At 44.7% G+C, this 24,807-nt stretch overlaps 1 protein-coding gene across 5 annotated transcripts in view; it reads right to left on the bottom strand.

Moving 5' to 3' along the window:
* ILDR2 (immunoglobulin like domain containing receptor 2) overlaps positions 1–16,865 on the bottom strand; it is a 55,121-nt gene extending 38,256 nt beyond the window's left edge. For 3 of the 5 annotated variants that reach the window (XM_032804814.2, XM_032804818.2, XM_032804819.2), the window contains exons 1-2: positions 16,681–16,800; positions 562–894 (exon numbers count right to left, since the gene is read on the bottom strand). In XM_032804814.2, the coding sequence (XP_032660705.1) occupies positions 562–894; positions 16,681–16,726 (379 nt within the window). In that variant the 5' untranslated portion in view covers positions 16,727–16,800. Of the gene's footprint in view, positions 1–561; positions 895–16,680 lie in introns of all 5 variants that reach the window. The other 2 variants (XM_032804816.2, XM_032804813.2) reach the window with 2 other exon arrangements.
* Between the last annotated feature and the right edge of the window lie 7,942 nt (positions 16,866–24,807).

Below are 24,807 nucleotides of genomic sequence, written 5' to 3'. Positions count from 1 at the left end.
AAACCCAGAGTTGAAAGAACATGAGATGCAGAATTACTCCTTCATGTTGGCAGGGCAGGAGGAGAGGAGGTCTGTTCCAAAGGATAGGAAGATTCGTGAGGAGGAAAGCCCAGTCATGGAGACTGCACTCTCCATTCTCTACCACAGAAGAAGCTGGCATCACCAAGACAGTGTTTGGGCCCACTGGTGGGAGCAGCGTGGAGAAGCCCAGAACTAAATGAACATGGAAACAGAACACCCCTGTTGACCCAGGAGAGAGTAATCCCTCCGGGTCAGGATTAGAGCCCTTTTGTGGAGCAGGTTGAAAGTCCAGGAGGAATGAGTTTAAACTCCCCTTTCTGGGTCAGATTTAGCTAATAAGAGTCCATTGTCTAAGAATGAACTTGTACCATCGGGTCGTGGTACATGACTAGGGTCCCCAGGCACCAGGATTATGCAAAAAATAATAATTAATACCCTTGCCACAGGTGGAGTTAACTAAACAATTTCCAACAGCCTTCAGTATTCATAAGTGCCAAGGAATGATTCTAAACAATACTAAAGCAGCTAGAGGGGCATTACCATGGACAATGGTGACATCTCTTTCCTTATAGAAGTCCCCTATTGTGACCGCGGATCCCTGCTTGGAGGCTACGACACGGACCGTCCTTCTGCTGTCCACACAGTCCAGGTAGGGATCCCACTCCAGGTTCCTTTTGCTCACCGCTTGTATCCCTGAGGGGGTCAGACCCAAAGCTTCTCCTGTGCGGTCCTGGCAATAGGATTTAAACCTCCATTGCACCACAGCCGGCTGGGTGGAGGAAGTAGAAAAGTGGCAGCGAAGCAGGGCAGGCTGAAACAGCATAGCAACCTTCTTCTTTTCAGGCACCGTGACCTGCAGTCCCTCAGCAAGTGCTACAAAACAAAAACAGTTGTGTCATCCCCCAGAGTGCTACGGACAACATGCTCTGGGCACAGATGGGATTAGATGTTTTACAGTGGTGTCATTCTCACATAGACTTATAATGACCATCAGATTTTAGGTGCTGGGGTGGAATTTCCCTCAAGGTATGTTAACAAGGATGTTTGGAGAGTAGGAATAAGACCCCCCCCCCCCGAGTTTGGCTCAAGGGTCAAATGTAACATCTTTGGGGCAGGAACCACATTTTTGTTCTGTATTTGTACAGTGCCTAGTACAATGGGGTCCTCGCCCACAACTGGGGTCCCTAGGCACTACAGCTTCTACAAATAACAACAACAGCTGCACTAGGATCAGGACAGAACTGGACAACTGCCTTTATTATTGTAGGTGAATTTACAAGCAGTTTCTGTCCACCCACTGAGGAAGATCCAAGTACGAGAGAGAACATTAGGATTATGTGAGTTTAGTTTTGATATTAAAAAAGAAAGTGGATGAGAAGGGTGGGCATATTAGGCACTTGTAAAGGACTAGGCACTTTATGGATAAGGATACTCCATGAACTAAAGACATTCAGTAAATGGGCCAGATTCTGATCTCATCATATCAGTGCAAATCCAGAATAACTCCATTGATTTCAATGGAATTACCCAAATTTAACTCCAGCATAACTCAGAGCAAAATCTGGCTCCTTGTAATGTGCATAACACAGTCTCACACCCATACTGAGACACAATAGGTATGAATCCAGCTCATACAACTCTTGCTGCAACTGGAGTGTAGTCTGGACACTAAGTAAATTCTCTCCATGTGGGAGGAGCAAAGGATAGTGGCCAGAATTCTTAGGCTTTTGCACTTCACGGAAATAGGTGTCATTCAGTATCTAACATTCAATTTATCTGCCAGCTGACAGGAGAGCTGCATCCCTGCCTGCCATATTGGACCTCACAGCAGACACACGGGAGAGAATTACATGTGTGACTGCTGATGCACCCTTCTCTTTCGGTAGTTTAAAGTGAGAAGGACAGAGGGGGAGGAGAAGGGGGCTAGCATCTCACAATGGCTGGCGCCCATGACTGGGGGAAAAGGAGGCAAAGGGAGGAGAAACATTGAGAAGAACACAGGAAGTGTAAGGGTGAGTAGGAGGAAATGAGATCTAAGGTACAGAATGGTTAAATGTAGCTGGAAGGTAATCCTTAGTGACCCAATTAAGGCACGTTTAGCAGTGTGAAGAGGGTAGAAACCAGACGGTAAGAAATCAAGGGAGAGATATGGAGGAGAAGAATGAAGTCAGCAAGGGTACTCAAAGATCTTGGAGGTGGGAGCTAAGGTAGTAGTTATAGAATGATATTAGAATGAAGGAAGGTTTCTTTAAGATGGAGAAACAAGAGTGTACTTGAAGGGAGAGGACAAAGAGGCAGAGCAAAGACAAATTAAAGATAAAGGAGAGTCAGCCAGGGACATAGTAAGTGTGAAGGGATGCAGCCACAGGAGGCAGTTTGAAAGGTTAGAAGCAGAAAATAAGCAGAGATCTCAGAATTCGGAGCAGAAGCAAAGGGATTGGGGAATGGAGAGTCTTGGGGTATGTCTACACTATGGGATTATTCCGATTTTACATAAACCGGTTTTGTAAAACAGGTTGCACAAAGTTGAGTAAACCTGGCCACATTAAGCACATTAATTCGGCAGTGTGCGTCCATGTACCGAGGCTAGCGTCGATTTCCGGAGCATTGCACTGTGGGTAGCTATCCCGTAACTATCCCATAGTTCCCGCAGTCTCCCTCGCCCACTGGAATTCTGGGTTGAGATCCCAATGCAAAAACAGTGTCTTGGGTGATTCTGGGTAAATGTCGTCACTCAATCCTTCCTCTGTGAAAGCATAGCGACAATCATTTCATGCCCTTTTTCCCTGGATTGCCCTGGCAGCGCCATAGCATGGCAGCCATGGAGCCCGTTTTGCCTTGTTGTCACTGTCACCATATGTGTACTGATGCTGCTGCTAGATGCCGTACTGCAGTGCTACACAGCAGCATTCATTTGTCTTTGCAAGGTAGCAGAGACGGTTACCATCCCTATTGCATCTTTGCCATGTATTTCAATATGAGCCGATGAGATGTACGGTTATCCAGCTTGTTTCTGTACCTCTGCTGCTGTCATGGGGGGGTTTGCTTTTCCTGGCTGTGCCTCGCTGAGGTTCGGCCGGGGGCGCGATGGACAAAAAATGGGACGACTTCCCAGTCCATTCCCTCTTAGTTTTGTCTAAAAATAGAGTCGTCCTGCCTCAATATGGAGGCAACGTAGTACTAGGAGACAGGAGCACAGCTGCTCTGTATTCAGAGCCCAGAGATCCTGCAGAAATATGATGAGCCTGCATGCCTTCTAGGGGGTGCCCCTGCAACAACCCCACCATTGCTTCCCTTCTCCCCCAACCCTCCTGGGCTACCGTGCAGTGTCCCCCCATTTTGTGTGATTGAAGTATAAAGTAATGCAGAATAAGAAACACTACTTTTTATGTGAGATAAAATGAGGGGGAGGAGCCTTCAGCTGCTATGAGTGATCAGAGCAGGACATTTAAAGAGGTGGTGGGGCGAGAGGAGCCCAGGCTCCGTGCTTATGATTAGTCCAGGCATACAAATCTTTTCTTTACGACATGAAAGGGGGTGGGGGGGGGCTGATGCGAGCTCAGCCTCCAGTTTGCTATGACTGAGGACGGTTACAGCCGTTTTTGTATCATCTGCCAGGAATGGCCGGGAGTCATTTCCCATTTCTTACCAGGCCCCCTGGCCAACCTCACCGAGGCCCAGCCAGGACACTCACGGGCTGATTGATGTGATGGATAGCAGTCATATTGTCCATCTGCCACGGGAAGGGATGGCTGGTGTTCAGCTCGCTCCAGCACCGTGAACTACCAGCAGCATGCACTAGGACATGAGGTGACATTGACAAAAGTGTGAAACGTTTTTTTTCCCTTTTTTTTCGGGGGCGGGGAAGGTACTGCGTTGGTAAAATTTGCGACATTATACCCTGAAACACCCAGGGAAAATGGTTTTGACCTTCAGGCATTGGGAGATCACCAAGATGTGCCAATACTTTCAGAGACTGCAGGGACTGTGGGATAGCTGGAGTCCTCAGTACCCCCTCCTCCCTCCATGGCGACCCATTTGATTCTTTTGGTTTCCGTTACGCTTGTACACAGCACTGTGCTGCGCCTCTGTCTATCATAGCCTGGAGATTTTTTCAAATGCTTTGTCATTTTGTCTTCTGTAACGGAGCTCTGATAAAACAGATTTAGTTCTCCCCCATTACACGATCAGATCCAGTATCTCCCGTATGGTCCATACTGGAGCTCTTTTAGGATTTGGGACTGCATCAGCACCCGTGCTGATCAGAGCTCCACGCTGGGCAAACAAGAAATTAAATTCAAAAGTTCGCGGGGCTTTTCCTGTCTACCTGGCCAGTGCATCCGAGTTCAGATTGCTTTCCAGAGCAGTCACAATGGTGCACTGTGGGATACTGCCCGGAGGCCAATACTGTCGATTTGCGGCCACACTAACGCTAATCCAACATGGCAATACCGATTTCAGCGCTACTGCTCTCATCGGGGAGGAGTACAGAAATCGGTTTAAAGAGCCCTTTATATCGATATAAAGGGCCTCGTTGTGTGGACGGGAGCAGGGTTAAATCGGTTTAACGCTGCTAAATTCGGTTTAAACCCATAGTGTAGACCAGGCCTTGGACTAATGTTGTGACTTTTCTTTTTGAAGAAATTAGCAAGGCACAGCGTACAGAACCAATTCAGTCACTGGACTGTGAAGAGACTGCAACCTAGAAGCCTATTAATGCCAACTTTGAGGGATAGAGATAATTGTCTACTAGGAGCTGGGACTGAGACGAGACCCACAACTTATTTCACTTGGACACCAAAACCCATGCGATCTGGTAACAAATAGCAACTACTTCTGCTTTAGGCTGGATTTGAACCGGTTACCTATGGATTAAAGGCCCTATTTCCCATTCTCAGTACCTTCCCCATCCCAGTGCTCTGTAACAAACCTGCCATAGGAAGTAATATGCATGACTCCACACTATCTGCACCCCACACAATGTGTTAAATTAGCTAACCAGATGACCTATCATGTTGCTGCAGCTCAGCTGATAAAACAGTGACTCTGCAGAAATGGTGGGTATTTAAATCTTTCCCTTGTGAACAAAGTATTTGCTTAGCAAACACAGTTACTTTCAGTGAATTCTATACTTCCCTGCATAGCCCACTTTCCTGTTAATGAGATTAAGGGCTTGGGCAAGCCAGGGACTGCTTTAATAAATGATTAGCAGAGCTTTAGCAAACTCTCATCTGACCAACTACCTGCATGCCCTTCTGGAGGTCCACATAAGGGAAAACAGAGTGGGAATGCGTGGGACAATAAAATATAGGGGTTCTGTTTCCATCAGTGTATGGGAAGCATATGATGAGCAACTTGGCATCTTCCATGCAACAAGTATCAGGGGGTAGTCATATTAGTCTGTATCCACAAAAACAACAAGGAGTCCAGTAGCACTCTTATCCACTTCCTTTTTTATATTCTTTAACATTCAGTGCCCAGTGATGATGTTCAGCAAGAGCAATGTAGCATTAGGTTGAGAAGCTGGAGCAATGGAAACCCTAGTTCTAGTTAAACCCTAATATACAGACACACACACACACACACACAGTGTGGAACTGGGAATTTTAAACCTATTATTTTTTCTGCTAAAAAATCTGAATCTGTTCACTCATTATGCTGCTTCTGCTTCAGCAGTAGCCATCAAAAAAAGATATCCGATCGCTAGGTTCCATTAAAACAAAGTGAAAACATGATTGTGACTTCATATAAATCAATGGTGCAGCAATAATCCAGATGCAGCTATCAGTTTAAGTTTCCTCACCTCCAAGAAATGTGGCTGAACTTGAAAGAATCATGAGGACAGAAAGGACGTCATGTGCGTATATGAGGGTGAAGTACAGAAACCTGGGATGTTTAGAGAGAAGAGCAACAAGAAACATGGTAAGAGGTTTTAAAAATGATGAAAGGTTTAGTTATGAGCGACTGATTGTGTCCTCTTCATCTAGTTTAATACAACTAGGACTAGAGGGGGACTGAATTTTTTCTATGTTTGGGGATTGCAATACTGTATAGTATTGCTCTTTTCCTGCTGATTCCTTTCTAAGCTCCCTCTAGGGTTCTAAATTATGTACTGCATTTACTCACTCCTGTACTATGCAATCTGCAATAGACACAAGTAATGACCAGTAAATTTTGTAGTGATTAAAGAAAATTTACAGGAAATGATTACATAATATAAAGATAATCTGAGGCACTTACATTTGCAAACAATGATTGAATCAAATACATCAGCAGAATTTAAGAGGGTCCTGGCTGCGTCCATTTAGCAGTCATTTATTGTAAGAGAGGAGATTAGTCCAAACTGATGAAATAATAAAATGAACTTTATTCTTAAGGTCACCAGGTGATCGTGCACAGAGGTCCGTCTAGGTACTTATAGGGCGCACAACACCAATTGTCTGACTGAGTATGGCTAATACTATGAAACCATAGAACCAGCATTCCTTGGTTTTACATAACTTTGTGTATACGAGAGAAAGATGATTATGTATGTATGAAATCAGGAGTCTTTGGACTCTGAACTACATGGAAAATCTCTGTAAAAATTTAAATCAGGAGACCCAGGAACCTGAGTTTTGAGAGAAGGAAAGTGTATTAGATGAAAGTTTATGATGATCAACAGATGGCTCAGGCAATGGTGCTATGAGGAGGGCTATGGGATGTTCGACCACTGGGAGGCATTCACGGACAGAGGACTGTTTCTCATGGGATGGACTCTGCCTGAGTAGGGGGGAAACAGACTTCTGGGAGGTTAGCACAATTGATTAAAAGAGCTTTAAACCAGTAATTTGGGGGAGACGCTCAAGTAATCTCCATGCCTGATTCTAATATTGAACAGGAGGAAAATCAGGAGAGGATACAACAATGGAGAAAAGAACAACAGAGGGTAGGGGAATGGACATCAAGAGGAAAGATAGTGACAATACCACTGACAGCAATTGTCAGGTAGGTGACACTGGCAATAAAATGACTGTACCTGGGCGAGGAATCTGAGTGAAGCCAAGCAGAAACAGCTAGGACAGTGGTTCTCAGACTTTTGTACTGGTGACCCCTTTCACATAGAAAGCCTCTGAGTGTGACCCCTCCTTATAAATTAAAAACATTTTTAATATATTTAACACCATTATAAATGCTGGAGGCAAAGCGGAGTTTGGGGTGGAGGCTGACAGCTCGTGCCCCCCCATGTAAGAACCTCACGACCCCCTGAGGGGTCCTGACCCCCAGTCTGAGAACCCCTGAGCTAGGATGACTGTACACCAATGCAAGAAGCCAGGGAAACAAAATGGAGGAACTGGAAATCATAGGGATAATAGAAACATGGTGGAACAGTCAGTATAACTGTAATACAGGTATTGAAGGGTACATGCTGTTTAGGAAAGACAGAAATGAAGCTAACAGTGGTGAAGTAGCCTTGTATATTAATGACAAGGTAGAGCATAAAGAAATTAAAAGTGATGGAATCTGTTTGGGTCACAATCACTTTGGGGAAGAAAGGAAACAGAGGCTCCACTAGGATAGTGCTTGGGGTCTGCTACAAATCCCAAGAATCCGATTTGGATATAGATAGATACCTCTTTAATATTTTTAATGAAATAAATACTACTGGGGATTGTGTGATTATGGGAGACTTTAACTTCCCAGTACAGATTGGAGGACAACTGCTACTAATAATGGTAAGGCCTTGGTATTTCTGTATGTTAAAACCGTCAGATTTCTTCACCAAATAGTCACCAAACCAACAAAAGGTGATGTCATTTTAGATTTGGTGTTGATAAGTAGTGAGGACCTCATGGAAGAACTGGTTGTAGAGGACAGCCTTGGATTGAGTGATCATGAGTTAATTCATTTAAACTAAATGAAAGGATAAACAAAAGTAAGTCTGCAACTAGGGTCCTTGATTTCAAAGGGCAAACTTTACAAAATTAAGGGAATGAATTAGGGAAGTGGACTGGACTGAAGAATTTAAGGATCAGAATGCAAAGGAGGCAGAGGCTTGGAATTATTTTAAGTCAAAATTTCACAAACTATCTGGAGCCTGCATTCCCAAGCAAAAGGAAACAATTCGTAGGGAAGGAATGCAGCCCAAACTGGATAAAACAAGCATCTCAAAGAAGTTATGAGAAAGCCTACAAGGAATGGAAGAAGGGATGCATCATCAAGGAAAGCTACCTCTGGGAGGTCAGAAAGTATAGGGAAAATGTGAGAATTGCCAAAAGCCAAGCAGAGTGGAACCTCGAAAAGGAAATTCAAACCAATAGTAAGTGGTTCTTTAGACATATAAATAAAAAGAAAACAAGGAAAGAGGAAGCAGGACGCTAAGCACTGAGGATGGCGTGGACATTAAAGACAATCTAGGTATGTCCTAGCACCTAAACAAATACTTTTCCTCCGTTTTTAATAATGGTAATGAGGAGCTTGTTGACAGTGGCAGGGTGGTTAGTGGGAAAAAGGATATGGAAGTATAAATTACCACATCTAACGTGGAAGCCAAACTCAAACTGCTTAATGAGACCAAACTGAGGGCCTGGATAATCTCCATCCAACAATATTAAAGGAATTGTCACATGAAATTGCAAGCTCAATAGCAAGGATTTTTAAGGAATCTGTCATACCCTATGACTGGAGGTTTGCAAATATAATTCCTATATTTAAGAAAGGGGGAAAACATGAACTGGGAAATTATAAGCCAGTTAGTTTGATCTCAAATGTGTGCAAGGTTTTAGAACAAATGTTGACAGAGAAAGTGGTTAAGGACATAGAGGTAAACATTAATTGAGATCATATACAACATGGTGTTACAAAAGGCAAATAGTGCCAGACAACCTGAGCTCTTACTCTGAGAAGATAACCTGAATTTTAATAAAGCATTTGATACAGCTCCACATGGGAAATATTAGTTACATTGGACAAGATGCAGATGAATATAAGAATCAAAAGGTGGTTAAGAAACTGGTTGAAGGGGAGATTACAATGCGTCATTCTGAAAGGTGAACTGTCAGGCTGAAGGGAGGTTACTAGTGGAATTCCTCAAAGATCAGTCTTGGGACCAATTTTATTTAACATTGTCATTACTGACCTTGGCACAAAAAGTGGGAGTGTGCAAATAAAATTTGCAGATAGCATAAAGTTGGTAGGTACTGCCAACAAAGAGAAGGACGAGAATATCATCCAAGAAGATTTGAACAACCGTGAAAACTTGAGTAATAGAAATGGGATGAAATTTAACAGTGCAAAGTGCAAGATCATGCACTTAGGGACTTACCGCAAGAATTTTTGCTATAAGTACGGGATGATTCATTTTGAAGCAACAGATGATGAGAAAGACCTTGGTGTACTGGTTGATCACAGAATAACTCTGAGCTGTGAAAAAGGCTAATGTAAGCCTAAAATGCATTAGGGTGTATTTCCAGTAGAAATAGAGGAGCATTATTACCATTATACAAGGCACTGATAAGGCATCATCTGGAATAATGTTTAAGGAAGATGAATTCAAACTGGAACTGATACAGAGATGAGCCACTAGGATGTTCAGAGGAATGGAAAACCTACCTTATGAGGGGAGACTTAAGGAGCTTGGCTTATTTAGCCTAACAGAATGAAGGCTGAGGGGAGATATAATTGCTCTCTACAAATACATCAGAGGGATAAACACCAGGGAGGAAGAGGAATTATTTAAGTTAAGGGCCAATGTTGGCACAAGAACAAATGGATATAAACTGGCCATCAATAAGTTTATGTCTGAAATTAGATAAGAGTTTCTAATCATCAGAGGAGTGAAGTTCTCGAACAGCCTTGCAAGGCGAGCAGTGAGGAAAAAAAACTTAACTGGTTTCAAGACTGAGCTTGATAGGTTAATGGAGGGGATATTATAATGAGATTACTTACAATGGCATATGGCCTGCAACTGCTATTAGCAAATATCTTCAATGTCCGAAGATGAGACACTATATGGGGAGGGCTCTGAGTTACTACAGAGAATTTTTTTCCAGGTATCTGGCTGGTGGGTCTCACCCACATGTTCAGGGTCAAACTGTGGCCATATTTGGGGTTAGGAAGAATTTTTCCCCAAGTCAGCTTAACAAAGACCCTGGGTTTTTTTTTCACCTTCCTCTGCAGCCTGGGGCATGGGTCACCTACTGGTGTGCACTAGTGTAAATGATGAACTCTCTGTAACTTGACGTCTTTAAATCATGATTTGAGGCCTTCAGTAACTCAGCCACAGGCTAGGTGTGTATTACAGGAGTGGGTGGGGGAGTTTCTATGGCCTGCAATGTGCAGATCAGACTAGATGAGCACAGTGGTCCCTTCTGGCCTTAAAATTCTATGAGTAAAGAAGATGAGAGCCAGTGAGTACATAACTAAAGGGATTTGGAATGTTATATAGAGACTTTCACCTCTTAATTGCTGGTTTGAATCCAGTCCAATTAAGTACCTTCCAAAAGTCATTGCTATCTGATTGGTGGCTGGTACGTGACTGTAAAGGAAAATTTAGTAGGCCTAAACTCTGGTCAAGAAAATTGAGTAGGCCTAAACTACGTGCTAAAGTCTGGTCAGGCTGTGTGTACATGGTCAAAGGGCAGCAGGAAAAAGAAAAAAAAAAATTACAAGTGACACAACTGCAACAGCAAATCTTAAGAAATATAAGCTTCAAAAAAACAACCTGTGAATAACAGGAAAAGCTTGTTTTTGCTGTATTCCTAATAAAGAAAAAGTATTAATGAGGAAGTGTGCCTGACTAGATGTGGTTTTCATCTATATAAGCTTCTGTGTTCCTGTATTAGAGCAGAGCAGCTGGATTGTAAAGGAGCTTTAGGGCTGTTCTGATCCAAACACAATATGTGGTAATTTTTCCACAACAGTGACTTACGGGAAATGAACTGTGGCCTCCATCCACTCCCCAGGGGACTGGTGTTCTTACTATGGGCAATAATTGTCAACCTTGTTAGTTAGCAAGAGACCAAAGTTTGAATAGGCCATAGAGACTGAACAATACTTTTAGCTCTAGAGGTAACCCTCCAGGCCAGATCTGAGGTACACTGGTGGAGTAGTGTGGGCAAGCATACATTGCTGCTGTACCTATTCCATGGACAAAGCGAGAGCCACAGCCAAATTAACCCTAAACTCACAGGCTAAAGAAGGAAAGGTGGGCAGAAGAAGGCACAAACTGTGTAAATCATGAGACCCAGTCCATGGAACCCCACTATGAAATCATTCGGCCTAGAATTTTATCTGGATTCTTCAGCCTAACAAATGGCAGTAGACACTGGCCTTTCCTTGATCTTGCCCATTCACTCTGATGTGGCTCCATAGATACTCCATGCTCTTGATTTAACTGGAGGTTTGCACTGCAGCACGAGCTTGAACAATCCCTGCAATGTTTGGGATTATCCCAGGCCTTTTACAAGAGTCAGGGATCCACCAGGGGTCACTCTCTCATCAATAATTCACCCACCTCATTAAAGTCTCAGAATCATGTGACATTCACTCCTGACTTCTTCACACTGCTGCTCCTTTGTTATATTCCTCAAACCCACGGTTATATGTTCAAGTAAAATATTAATACAGGTCTACTCACAGGTTCAAATACCACCCATCCCATTACTGACTGAAAGTCACTACCATCTTATAGTAGTTTTATGGCATCTGCTATTTGGTCTCAGCTCACCATCACAATAGGGTTCCCAACAGTCCCTTATTACAACGGATGTCCTTTATTTTTTCATCTCTGCGCAGCAAGATTGGGAGTTTCTGAGTGCTGCAAAAAGCAGCAAGAAATACCCTTGGTGAATGTAGGTGAGTGGTGCTTATTATTAATTATTATTATTAATAATGATAATAATATCAGGAAGAGGGAGGGGTGAGGGTGCTAAGAAAACAGTCCCTTGTTTTTGAAATACCATGTTGGCAACCCTACATCACAGAAACCACTTTCAGAATTGCCAATAAATGTTAGTGCCAACCAGGAGCCTGAGAACTGAATAGGCCATCCACGACTGCTATTCTGACAGAGCTCTAGAGTGCACTAGTATTTTCCACCAGTGCTAGCACCACTCACATGCAACCCATTGGGAATAATAGATAAGAAAATGTACACAGGTCAGTACCCAGCTGCACCTAGCTCATGCTTGGCACAGCTGAGCGAGGGAAGGCAAAGCTGGCTAGAGTGCTGTTCTAACTTATAGCAGCTAGAGCAGTTTCCTTGGGGCCAATCCAGCACTGCCCCCTCTGGCCGTAGCACACCCACACAGCTGGGGTTGGAGAAGCAGGGGGAGTAAAGCCAGCTAATGGTGGCTTTATACCATCCAAGGATTCCTCCATGTTAGGGGAATCCTCCACTGTCCTTGTAGGGTAGCCAGAGGTGGCTCCAGGCACCAGCACGCCAAGCGCGTGCTTGGGGCAGCAAGCCACTGGGGGCGTGCCTGCGGGAGGTCCACCAAAACTGTGGGACCAGCGGACCCGCCACCGAAGGCAGCCTGCCTGCCGTGCGTGGGGCAGCAAAATGTCTAGAACCGCCCCCGAGCGTAGCATTAAGGGACACCAGTGCAGTGATCTTACAGGGAGCTGAAGATCAAGTACACCTCCAACTTGATATAATGCTGTCCTTGGGAGCCAAAAAATCTTACCGCCTTATAGGTGAAACCATGTTATATTGAACTTGCTTTGATCCACTGGAGTGCGCAGCCCTGCCCCCCCCAGAGCACTGCTTTACTGCGTTATATCCAAATTCATGTTATATCAGGTGGTGTTATATCGAGGTAGCGGTGTACTTAGTTTGGACGCTCTCCTAGATATAGTCTCTTTGCTCTGTTGCTGCCCATGTCATGCCTGTTCCATAGATAAAGGGAGGACCTCAGTCTCCAAGGCTCAACCTTTCACCAGCACCAAATTCACTTTGGTGAATACCAAGATGCAAATCTGACTGCAGGATGCTAACTCCATAACCCAGTGACAGCCAGCAGGTTTACAGTACCTGGGCCAAACTTGCTAATGAGCTCAAAGGTATTCAACAAATTGTACCTGCCCTTCCAGAATGGGGGAGAATATCCTCAATACCACCTTCAGGCAAAGAATAAACAAGACACGGCCCTTTATTCTTTCAATGCTGTCACTAAAACACCAGCTGTCAGGCACTTGGGGGCAGGAAAAAGCCAACCATACCCACTGGAATTGACACAGGATTTTTTGAAATTGCAGTAAGAAATCACAATGCACAGAACCAAACAAAAGATAAATGCAGGGGTCGAAAATGAAAAGCAGACAAAGGACAGAGAGGAATTAGCTGCTGGGAGGAAAGGAACTGTGAGTACTGATTTGAAATTTCTCAACCCACCTAAAGGAAGGAGGTGGGGAGCAGAGGGGGCGAGAATCTGTTTCTCTCTTATGTTTGTGTCTCTGCTTCCTCTCTGTCTCACCCGCTCTTCCATTTGCTCTTCTCTCTCTTTCCCCCACTCCCACTCTCTTTTTCCAGAGAATTAATTTGCTGATTTGGCTGAATTGGAATTCCTTACCTTTAATTCCTCTGCTTGGCCAGTGGGGAGAACTAAAGCCTGCATCCGTGTTTGTCAGTCAGTCAGCCTCTCCCCCCACCCCCACACTCACAGCCAGTACCTGCCTTCCAGATTTGAACACCTCAAAATTCAGGAGTGCTCAAGCTCAGTTTGGGCAGCTGTTACTTCATTTCTTCCAAATCAAATATACTGATCCTTGCTGTAGAAAAAGGAGGATAAAATTGAGCAAGAANCACACAGGACCTGCACAAAACTGGGAGACTGGATGTGATGGGGAGAGCATAACCCGCACTGTGCAGGAAAGGGTTAATTCCATACTATAGGCCAGTGTTCTTCACCACCCCCACCCCCACACACCCCTTTGCTTTGTCCCTACTGAGAGGAGACACACAGGACCTGCACAAACACTGGGAGACCGTGGATGGAGGGCAGGAGGGAAGAAAGCTGATATTGAACTCATTCACAGAGTCCAGCTCAGAAACAAAGGATGCCCTCAATCCACTGGTGCACCAGCAACTGCTAACCTGTTGCCTGTTTTGAGGCCTTTGTCTACTGGCAGTCACCTCCAATCAATAACATCCTGAAAATCAAGCACCAGACAAGCTTGGAAGGCCGTCTTACTGCAGTAGTAACTCTTGTTCCCCATACCAGTCTCACTTGCTCCAAACTGCAGTCAGTGCCCTTTAAAAGCTCCTTTTAAAAAGGGAACTTCATCAATTGCCCCGTGTTAGATCATTGGGAATCTCCTGATCTGGAGCTCCTTGAGAAGGAAGAAATATCAGCAAACTCTTATGGTAGCAGCTGGAATATCCTGATCTGCAGGTCCTTTAGAAAGGGGAAATGTATCTATTCCATGGTGTTAGCCAGCAGATCATGCCCAGATAGAAAGCTCTTAGAAGGGAGGAAATTTAATACCTTGTTGTTAACTACCAGGCCAGGGCTGCTTTAGACAGGGCATGGTGGGGGGCCAGATATCAGTACCCCACTGTAAGCAGGCAGGCACTAGTGTAGTTGGTAATTTTGGAAGTGCAGGAGCTCTAAACCGACATACTGAAATGTTAAACTAGGGCAGCAGCTGAGAGGAGGAGGTGGAGGATTGGAAACTGCCTAAGTCCCAACTGATGCAATGGAGATGTGGTAGGGAGCTGTAGGAAGCACTGGCACTGAAGTGACTCAGAATGAAAAAGGAGGGGGAAGGGACGGAAGGTGGGTGGGTGGGTGACGGAGAGAGAGGTGCTGTAAGGAGAGGCTGATTTTGCTGTCTGAATCCTGAATCTGAGTAGGAGTGGGAAGACAACGGTGGCCTTTCCGTACAACTCCTGCAGTTGCCTTTGCCTGCACTGGCTCCTTGAGAGGCAGCACCTCCTATCTGTGACTGACAAGGAGCTGCTATTCCTCCATGGCTTGTTATGTGACTATTTGGTTAGTCTTATCCTGCTGTTTCTCCCTTCTCCTTTCTTTCCCTAACTTGCCTTTGCTTCTAGCCCCATTTTCAGTCTGTTCTTTGTTGTCTGTTTCTCCCCTTGCCCATTCCCCTGCCCCTTCTTGAACCCCCTGCCCCCCCCGCCCCGCTTTGCTCTCAGGTTCTGTTTCCTATTGGCTCTTTGTAGGCTAAACTGTGCCAACTAAGTACTGCCCTGAGGAGGACAAGCAAGAGCCATCCATCCCACGAGAAGTTAGGAGAGGGCTTGTGCAGTCATAGCCCCTCCCCAGTTCATAAAGGAAGCATGCAGGCGGCCTCGTCTTTGGGTGTCCCCTACAGCAGGCCTGGACCCCTCCATGAGCCAATGCAGAGGGTGGACATGGCCTTGCCTCCTTCACACCCCTTTGGACTGGTGTGTGCTGCCAGGAGCGCCGGAAGGGAGAAGTTCCTACAATTGTTCCTGGCCCTAGTGTGGGTGTGTCCACGGGAAGCAGAGGCTCCTTGTGCTATCCCTCTGGCACAGCAACCAAGGACAATCTGTTCCTCTGGGTTCACACTGTCTCCTCCCCAAAGCCCAGTACCTCCCTTTCATACTCCCACACACCAACCCACTTAGGCAATCCTCTGCCATCAAACACTCCAATTCCTGCTCACCCCAGTTAACAGTCATCCGTAGTGGCATTGTCGTCAGCACCCTAGGACACAAGTGCCTGAGCGTCGCTCTGGTCCCAGCCACACACATCAGACCCAAAGTTATCAGACAGGGAACGTCAGAGGGAATTTCTCAATCTGCCACTGTCTCGTAGGGAGCAATCTCTCTCTGATTCTCTCAGCTCAAAGTGAGGTGGGAAGAGGGATGCAGCAAAAGCAATACCATCCTGAGAGAAAGGTGATGCCACCCTGGGAGGAAGGAGGAAGTTGGGAGCAACCGATGTCCCCTAGCCAGGAGGAAGCAGAAAGAGAGCAATACCTCCCTGGCCCACTCACCTCAAAGGCAGAGAGCTGCCATCCTGACCAATTAGCCATGTACCATTGCAGTGTTAGGACCACAGTGTAACCCTTAAGCCCCAAATCTCTGTGAACACTATCTTTTGGGGGCATGCAGTGGGGCTTTCAGGATATCAGAAGCCTTCTCCCCATAGATATTGCTGATCACTCTCACCTCTACTCCTGTAGGCCCCTAAGGGACTACTCAAACCGTGGATTTTGTCCAAAGAATACAAACCACTGCCAAAATATCAGTGAGGAGTCCCCCAGGTTTTTCCTTCCTCCCAGCGGGAGGTGATCACCCCAGTTCTCCTGATACATTCTCCAACACCCTACACCCAAAGCCCAGCTGCATTCGAATTTCATGCTGAAGTTGGGAGGGAGAAAGCTGGGGGTGGGAGGGAAAGTGTAAAAGAGAGAACGCTGGCAGGGAGCAGCACTGACTGTGACCTAACAATGCATTCCTGCCTCTAACTTCCATGACCCTGATAAACAACACACCAGACTTTGCTGAGACAAACACACATTCCCCTGCATTTCTCTGCATGTCTCTCACTCACATCATCACCAGATGTAACCCTCCCCTGACCACTGCACCGCGTCGCCAAGGACTTTCACACAGAGGCTCCAGGAAAAGACACAATCGGCACCCCATGGAATCCAAAAAGTTATTACTCTTTGTGGTAGGCAAACCCTTACCTGTTACCCACAGCAGAACGATCCATCCTACCAAGAATCCATCCATCGTCCTTGTCTTTCCATGCAGGAAAGAAAGACAGATGGGGGTGGGGGGTAACTGGAACCACAAAAAAAAAAAAAAAGACCCCTCCTGGTATGAATCAACTGGCACCTAAGTATTCCCTTCACCGTTATCTGCGGGACTCAGCAGCCACCCAGTGTGTGAATCGGAGAGACTTCTGAATGGAAGCTACCACTGCGTTGGGGACGAAAGGAAAAATACTTTTAGGTCCCAGGTTTCCACTCCCCCAGTGGCCTCCGGATCAATCTCAGATGAGATTGGAAACCTCTGTTTAGCGAGCTATATTTCCACAGACTGAGCTCAAACCGAAGGAAAGCTCTTTTTTTCTCTTTTTGCTCCACTCCTCCTCCTTTTACCCCCCTGTACTGCAGGCTCCAGTGGTAACTGGAGTTTCTAAATCACATGGCTGTCCATTGAAGCTGTCCAGGAGCAAAAAAGAGTTCATCACTGAGCAATCCAGTGTCTAGTGGCAGAGAGCGAGACAGTGGGTGAGAGACAGAGAAGAGCAAGCTGAGGAGAGAGGCTGTGTGTGTATGTGCGATAAACTAGATCTAAGGTGCAGAGAATGCATGCATGAAAATAGAACTGCGGTGCATAGAATGCATGTGTATATTACAGGAATCAAGGAGCATTGTGCCTGCCTACACACCATGGAGGGTCACAGCATTGTTTATGTATAAACCGAGCTAGAACAGAGGAGCACGCAAACAACATTGTGTTTATGACTAGAACTGAGGGGTGCACACACTCAATGTTGTATAGTGTGTATGTGTGTAATTGAAATGTACTAACTTACAAACTTAAGTAGACGCGGAAATAAATAAAATTCAGTAAAATGCCAGCTGCACATCATTAAGAAAGCTCTTGTTTTATTCATCTATCTTCCTGTGCACAGAGGCAGATGTAAGTTGGCTGCCACCAATTGAAGGTCGATTTTAAGGTAGACTCTGGTTTGATTTTTAAAAAAGGTCTGCAAACAATCAAGCACATTTAATGTCCGTGTGCAATTGCTGCAATTCAGCAGCATGTTTAACGGGCTTCTTGTGCACCCAACTGGCTGCTTATATGCTTAATTATTCATGTTACATTCACAGTTTTGATAATTGTGCATACAAAATTAAATGTGCTTGCATGTGCTACATGCACAACTTTGAATATCTGCCCATTAAATTGCACATCTTATGCTATACCAAGCCACACAAAATACCAACCCTACACATATTTCTCCCCTTAATTAACAAAATTTATAAACTAGAAAATAAGTGATTACTGTACTAAAACCTTGTGAATTCTCACCCAAAACATGGTGTTGTGACTAACAACTATAATTTTAAGTATCAGAGGGGTAGCCGTGTTAGTCTGTATCCACAAAAACAACGAGGAGTCCAGTGGCACCTTAAAGGCTAACAGATTTGAGAAGTGCATCTGAAGAAGTGGATTTTTTACCCACGAAAGTTTCTGCCCAAATAAATCTGTTAGTCTTTAAGGTGGCACCAAAGTATAATTTCAGATGATCAGGACGTCTTCTAGCTCTCACTGCATGATATCTGGGTTGTAGAATTCTGGGTTTTCATTACAGCATGATATAGTATGGAAAAAGACTTCTGAGTGAAATCATTACTGGTGTGGAAGCAGAAGATGAAAGAAGATCATTTACTAACATTGAGGATGAAAGTGGCTCTGAAATAGAAGAGTTGTAGCAAAAAAAAAAAAGTGCCCCATTCACACATTTAGTACCTAAGGCTCTTGAACTTTCTGTGACAGCTGAAGATGGTGGTATAGTCAGTGGGACCATTTATATGTTTGAAGTTAAGCGTGGGCTTAAGTGCTTTGCTGGATCAGTGCTCAGCACCTTGCAGTTTACAGACTACTGTTTGCAGCCGAGTCAGCACAGTTTCAATTTGCACTTTGCTGACATTCGGAAGTTTTTCTTCATAATCATAAGAGCTAGATTTTTTTTATTAAGACTTTGAATCTGTAGATGCTGATGAACCACATCAGAGAAGGGAGTGGCCTTCAACTTTGTCCTATTCTGGATCTTCAGATATAAAGTATTCTGATTTTCCTATGCCACATCAGGTCCAAAACTTGGGACAGTACTGGACTGTACACTGTACTATAAAGAGTGCATTGCAATGCCAGTAGTTAGGATTGCATTAGCTTTTCCATTCTAAAGGGCATTTTCTAATTGCGTATAAACTCCACCTACCTTCGCCTTTCAGACTGAAATGTTCTACCTTTGTTCTTGGCAAGAGGGCCCTTTTTAAAAAAAAATAGTTTGAATAAAAACAGTTCAGTCAGTTTTCAGTATGAAAAAAATACACATTTGCCATAATGAAAAATGTTTTGTAATATTTATTGGAACAGCTGTACTGCCTCAGTTAAGGTGGTAGGAGTGTGAAATTAGGCTGGGAGATAATCTTTAGGCAGCAGGTGTGTCTTTTGATGGTCCATTAGAAATCCATTTAGAGTTAGTTGAATGATAGGGATTTTAAAAATGTGTTTTGCATGTGTATGCTTGTTTTTATCCTGTGATTAATTAATTACATGATCTTATTATTATTTAGTTAATTATCGTAATAGTGCCTAGAATCCCCCATTAAGGATTGTGGCCCATTGTGCTAAGCACTGTACATATACAGGTAACAAAAAGTGTCTGCCCCAGAGTTTAAAATTCTATGTACTTTGAATAGAATTTCTCATTAAGTATACTATCTCTCAGAGTTCTGTTGCCTCTGTGCATGCACACAGAAGGAAATGGAGTGGAATTTTTCATTCAGGTCCAGACCCCATCTAGTGTAAATTAGTGGAGTTCCACTGAAGTAAATGGAGCTATGTTGACTGACATCAGCTTTTTTTCCAGCCACTTTCCATTCACTGTACTCCTGAAAATCCTCTCAAAATCTGTGGTGAAATTCTGGCCCTATTGAATTAAATTGAAAAGCTCTCATTGACTTCATAAGACCAAGATTTCACCCCCAATCCATAGCCCCTTGGAACAAGGCTGTTGTTGACATTCTCTCTGGTGATAAACACTGGGATCAGTACAAACTCTTATGCATCACTGGTGTTAGCCACTCCTGAATTTTTTTTCCTTCACCAGTATTTTCAAGTAAGCTTGGTGTAAGTCAGTTTGGATAAACTTTTGACTCTCGACTAAGGAAGGAAAGAGATTTTCAATACAAGGAAGTGTTATTGTTTTGGTTGCAACGTTGGATTTATAGTCACTTTGAAATGTCCACATATTTGGATGGTGCAATCCTTTTTCACTAGACAGGAAATGCTAATTCATTGTGCATGACAGATGACAATACCCCGGCTTTAGCTAATGTTCCAGATTTGCTTAGACCTTTGATCTGAATGTCTATGGTATTATCTTCCCCTTGAAACTTTTAGGTTAGCTGCCTGGCTTAATAGTTAACTTTTCAGTGATGACTTTAATTTTGTCCATTTTTTGAAAACAGAATAGGGTTGCCAACTTTCTAATCGCACAAAATCAAACACCCTTGCATTGCCTTGCCCCTTTCATCCCCCCTCCCTCCGTTGCTCACTCTCCCCCACCCTCACTTACTTTCACTGGGCTGAGGCAGGGGGCTGGGGTGTGGGAGGAGCAGGCCCCAGGATGGGGCTGGAAATGAGGGGTTCAGGGTACAGGAGGGGGCTCAGGGCTGGGGCAGGGGGTTGGGATGCAGGAGAGTTAGGGTGTGGGAGGGGGTTCTGACCTAGGACAGGGGGTTGGGGTGTGGAAGGGAGCTCGGGGTGCAGACTCTGGCTGAGTGGTGCTTACTTCTGGTAGTTCTCGGAAGCTGCCAGCATGTCTGGCTCCTAGGCACAAGCAGGACCGGCGCTAGGGTTTCTGGCGCCCTAGGCGCCAGGACATTTCGCCGCCCCACGCGTGGGTCTCGCGGCTCTGGGTCCACCAGAGCCGCGGCTCGGCTGACCCGGGGCGGGGGCGCCCTGGGCTGCCGGCTGTGCAACGGCTCGCTGACCCCCGGGAGGCGCAGCGCGCGCCTGGGCTGCCGGTCCGGCGGCGGCGGCCTCCTGACCCCGGGGGGGGGGAGCACTGGGCATGCCAGGCTGCGGCGGGTGGCCGCAACTGACTTCCAGGGGAGCTACTGGACCTGCGGCGCCTGACCCAGGGGAACACCTTGGGCTCACCGGCGGCAGGCAGCTGCTGCTGCTGGCAGCTCAGCTCCTCCAGCAGCAGCGGGACTGCAACCCATTTAAAAATTTTGGGGACTGGGGCCACTTTTTTTGGCGCCCCAGAATCTTACGCCTAGGCAACCCCTATTTCGCCTCAAATGGTTGCACCGGCCCTGGGCACAATGGGTGGACAGGGGACCTCTGCGCACTGCCTCACTTGCGGCGCTGCCTCTCTCCCCCCACCCTCCTGTTACTCCCTCTGGCTGCGGTCCCAACCAGTACAGTTGTGGATCTAGCACTTGGGGTTAGGGAGCACGCAGAGCCCCTGTGGCTGCCCTTGCACCTAGAAGCCGGACATGCCAGCTGCTTTCGGAGCTCTATGGATCCAGGGCAGGCCTTAGCCCACTGAACTGGACTTTTAGCACCCAGGCAATCAAGGTTGCTTGATGGAGCCACAGGGTCCCTTTTCAACTGGGCGTTCTGGTCCGACAATTAGCTAAGACAACCCTGGCAACTCTAAAAACAGAAGCTGTTTCTGCCACATTTCAGTTAGGCCCTGGTTTCACTTTTCATCATTGTATATAGAGTTCTTGATATTAGCTGGACCTTTTCAAGCCCAGCCCAGGCACGTATGGTTTCTCAGTATTCATACAACCTGGCAATATTAAGCCATAGAATTCTACTTGCTTGCTTCTAGTCCCCCAAGCTGAACGAACAATTAATTCCCCCTGTGCCTGTCCCAGTACAATTCTTGATAATTTAGGTGGCAAGATGCCTCGCTATGATACACGTATGCTACAAAATATACTGCAATTTTTAATTGAAATGGCTATCCTTTCAGTAATGGAGTCACCCAAAGTCATTGTGAACTTTAATGACTATATACAAAAGCTTCATTTATTTTTCTGGTCCCATTGTGTACTGGTCATGTACTAACCCTTATTAAGCCATATTACACACAGACACACACACACACACACACACACACACACACACACACACACACACACACACACACACACACACACCCCCCCCTTCCTCATTTTCCAATACCAGTCTTTCTAGCAGTCATTTCTTCTGGTTACAGACACATTCTACATAGCTCTTTTTAACACATTGCTGGCATCTGACATCTTTATACCAGCACTTCACTTCTGGTAACATTCGTGAAAACTTGACATTTTGGTTGGAAATTCCATAGTTTTCTTATGCCCTTTTGCACATCTGTTCAACCCTTCGGATTCTCCTTGCAGCAATTTCCATAGAAACTGATATTTCAACAGTCTTTTGGGATGTGAGGTCAAATTCCACCAGTAGACAATGCTATATTGCTTCAGTATGTAGACTAGAGACTGGAATGTCATGAAATGTGTTATTTAATACACCATCAGAGTCACACTGTTCAGACAGCCATAAACTGTGAAACTTTCTCCCTTTTCTTGGTTTCTTCTATTAAATTGGAATCTCTCCTTGATTATTGGTAGCTTCACAGCAAAATGTTGCTCAAGTACATGCACCATCTTTGCATACATTTTTGTTCCTGGGCTGTCTGGCTGCACCTGATGGCATAATAGTGTTATGTTTTTACTTCTCATCAAACTCAGGAGAGAGGGTACTGTGGATACACCAAATCTGTTTCCCAAGTATGCCATTTGCAGTAACAAAGCATTCAATATATTCAGTGGAAAACCTCTACATTCTCAGCACAATAGACCATAGATTTTATAATAAGGTGACCAGACTGCAAATGTGAAAAATCGGGACGGGGGTGGGGGGTAATAGGAGCCTATATAAGGAAAAGACCCAAAAACCGGGACTGTCCCTATAAAATCGGGACATCTGGTCACCCTATTTTATAATATGATTTTTTTTTTAATTCATTCTCTTTGGTGTGTAGTTCAAAATCACTCAGTTACCTTTCTGTATTAACTTCCCCATCCCACCCTTCCTGTAGTTCTTTCTCAGATGCCTCAGTCATAGTGATTCTTTGCTGCTGTTCAGGTGGGAATTTAAGATTATCACCTAAAATAACACACCAGCTGCAGATCAGCAATACAGCTGTGAGTTGTTTTTCTCCACAGACATATGGACATAAGATGGCTGCTCCCAGTACAATATTTGTTAAAATTATTTTTCATTGTACTCGAGCCACACAGAATATCAATACAGGATATAAAAACCCTGGTGTATGTGTAATTGCAACAGAGGAGCAGAAAGAGTTTTATGAAAGTGTGTGGGTATAGTAAGAACTGCAGGCAGTGCAGGTTCATATCTATATATAGTTGAAATTAATAGGCAAAGAAGTGAATTGTTAAATGGTGTGAACTCCTGCAGTCAGCTATACAGGACAGTGGGGAAGATGTCTGATGATCAGACACCCTGACGATGATCCACTGTCTCCAATTTTTCTCCAGGAACACCCTTTTCCCTGAGCTGCTTGTGAATTTTATTTTCCAGTCACACCTCCATCCTAAGGAGTGTCATTTTTGGAGCCATCTTTTTTAATTATCCACATCATATTATTTTTAATTTGTCCCTAGGAAGAAGGTTTGTCCATGAGTGGCTAGCACTCCCTGCCATGAGATTTCTGACAGGCATCATCAGAAATAAGGTTGTCAAGGTAAGGTTGCACACAGGAGAACAGTATGTACTCAGAGAGGAAGTGAAATGAACATGCAAAAATGCACTAGTTGCAACAACACTTTGTGTTGTTTAGATGTGCTTGTAATTATTAGAATGGGGAGCACTGGCTGTTGGGAGTTTGAAAGGACAGGAAACAGGAAGGAGGGGGGAGGAGTTGAGGAGGCTGAGTGAGAGTTACAGAGGATGCCACTGTAAAAATAAAGTCCTGTTGAAGTTGTTAGTATCTTGCTTGGTTGATACAACACACTTACAATAATATAGAAGAATCTTGAGAAAGACATAGCCTTGTTGGATGAAAAAATGTACTCTGTGCACAGGTCTCTTTCCTTTACTCCTTCTCTAGCTATTTAGTGTTGATGTACCAGGGACTAAACCAGAATATAGGTAGTTTTCCACAGCAGTTAAAGGGTTAAAAAAGATACAAAATTAAGCCTGTTTTGATTTAATTTACATAATGATTTTGAGGTGCTCAAGCACTGCTCATCACAAAAATACCTGGCTCCCTGATATAAAATAAAAACAAGCAATACATTGAAAAAGGCCCATACCAACATAGAATAACCCCTAATGCTCTAGCTGCTACGTACGGATCCAGGCCTCAAGGAGGCTCTAAATTGTGCCATCTGCAATGGCCCCCAAAAGGAAATCAGCCACAAATCACTGTGCAAGGACACACTGATCACACCCCCTATGCCAGTGGCTGCAGTAGGGCAAAGCACACTTAATCGGGACAAAGATCTGGCCTACATGGTAGCCTCCACCTTCAGCCTCAAAATATAGCAAGCTGCAATTATTCAATCTGAAGGTGATGAATGAATGGATCGTTGTGATTAGATAGCTCCTCCACTGAGATGAAGAGGCACAGCGTCCTAGTGAGCTGGAAGTGGAAGAAAGTATTTATCTTTAGAGAGACAAGGTGGGTGAGGTAATGTCTTTTATTGTTGTTACATACATGGCTAGGATTAGCAATGAGTCCGACAGGACTCTGAGATTTCATTCCATTTTGGCACATGGAGGGCACAAGCTTTTGACAGAGGAAGAAATTAGTAGCACAATGTGGGAGCAGCTCACTCTGCCCTCCAACGTGAGAGAAAACGATCAAAACAATATTGATTGCATTGTTTCTGTATTTTAATCAGAGTTAAAATGTGAATGGGGGAGTATAGAGACTTTCAAGGGAAGAGTATGTGTGTTGTGTTGAGGGAGAAGGAGAAAACAAAATTCTGAAAGAGCTGTCATCTTTGGGTGAGAGCCCAAGAGCCTCACTGTCTGAGTGCTCC

Source organism: Chelonoidis abingdonii, chromosome 1 (genome assembly GCF_003597395.2).
Source record: "Chelonoidis abingdonii isolate Lonesome George chromosome 1, CheloAbing_2.0, whole genome shotgun sequence".
NCBI classification, from domain to species: domain Eukaryota; kingdom Metazoa; phylum Chordata; order Testudines; family Testudinidae; genus Chelonoidis; species Chelonoidis abingdonii.
Note: the sequence above shows the minus strand (reverse complement) of the source record. Positions and strands in the feature narration are given on the sequence as shown.